Source organism: Kryptolebias marmoratus, linkage group LG14 (genome assembly GCF_001649575.2).
Source record: "Kryptolebias marmoratus isolate JLee-2015 linkage group LG14, ASM164957v2, whole genome shotgun sequence".
In the NCBI taxonomy this organism is placed as follows: domain Eukaryota; kingdom Metazoa; phylum Chordata; class Actinopteri; order Cyprinodontiformes; family Rivulidae; genus Kryptolebias; species Kryptolebias marmoratus.
In genome coordinates this window covers 25844655-25845570 of record NC_051443.1, presented here as the reverse complement: position 1 = coordinate 25845570, position 916 = coordinate 25844655, and the positions used below count along the sequence as shown (strand labels likewise).

The window sequence follows — 916 nt, the reverse complement described above, 5'->3', positions numbered from 1 at the left end:
TCCATCCATCCATCCATCATCCATCCATCCAACCATCCATCCATCCATCCATCCATCCATCCATCATCCATCCATCCAACCAACATCCATCCATCCATCTTCTTCTTCTTATCCGAGGTCGGGTCAGACAATAAATAACAATAAATAAACTGGTTTTATTTTATATTTTCTCCACAGAAACTTGTCATGCTACTTCATGATGAAAAGCCAGACTTTTACCACTTTTACCTAGCCCTTTGCTACCTTTAGCTAATTTAGCTTTTTGCTAACCTTTTGTTACTTTTAGCTAATCTTCCTTCACTCTGCACACATGAAAATAACAAAACTGTTAACCTTTATTCTTCTACACTACCCCCTTATCTACCTTAGACTTTATCTGCTGTTTGGCTACTTTTAGCTTTAATTTTGCTGCTTTTATCATTTAGCTTTTAGCTCGTGTCCTGCTTCCTTCAGCTGCTCCAGCCCCGTTCCATTTATCCGACGTACCGACGCTGAGTTTGTGGATTTCATTGGACGAGGTCTCTGAACCGTCATCATTTGTGATTTTGCCTCCAAACATGTAGACGTCCTGTAAGAGAAGAAGAAAACAGAATCTGCATTTATTCAATCTGAAATAAAAATAATAATAGTAAAAGCTGCTCAAATTCTCTTTATTTAAAGAGAAAATACTCCCTTTAATTATCCAGTTTACCTAAATAAACACGTCCTTCATGAATAACCCATACCATAATTAATAAAGTCAGAAATCATCTGAATAAATCTGAGTCATTCAGTTCGAGTTTTCAGGATTTTTCTTCATCCATCCATCCATCCATCCATCCATTCTCTTCCGCTTATCCGGGGTCGGGTCGCGGGGGCAGCAGCCTAAGCAGGGAGACCCAGACTTCCCTCTCCCTAGCCACTTGGGCCAGCTCCT

General features: G+C 40.0%; 1 protein-coding gene across 1 annotated transcript in view; it reads right to left on the bottom strand.

The window, feature by feature from the left end:
- zmp:0000001301 (rab9 effector protein with kelch motifs) overlaps positions 1 to 916 on the bottom strand; it is a 12190-nt gene that overhangs the window by 4793 nt on the left and 6481 nt on the right. Inside the window, exon 9 of the mRNA XM_037979552.1 lies at positions 487 to 568. Within this exon, the coding sequence (XP_037835480.1) occupies positions 487 to 568 (82 nt within the window). The remainder of the gene's footprint in view (positions 1 to 486; positions 569 to 916) is intronic.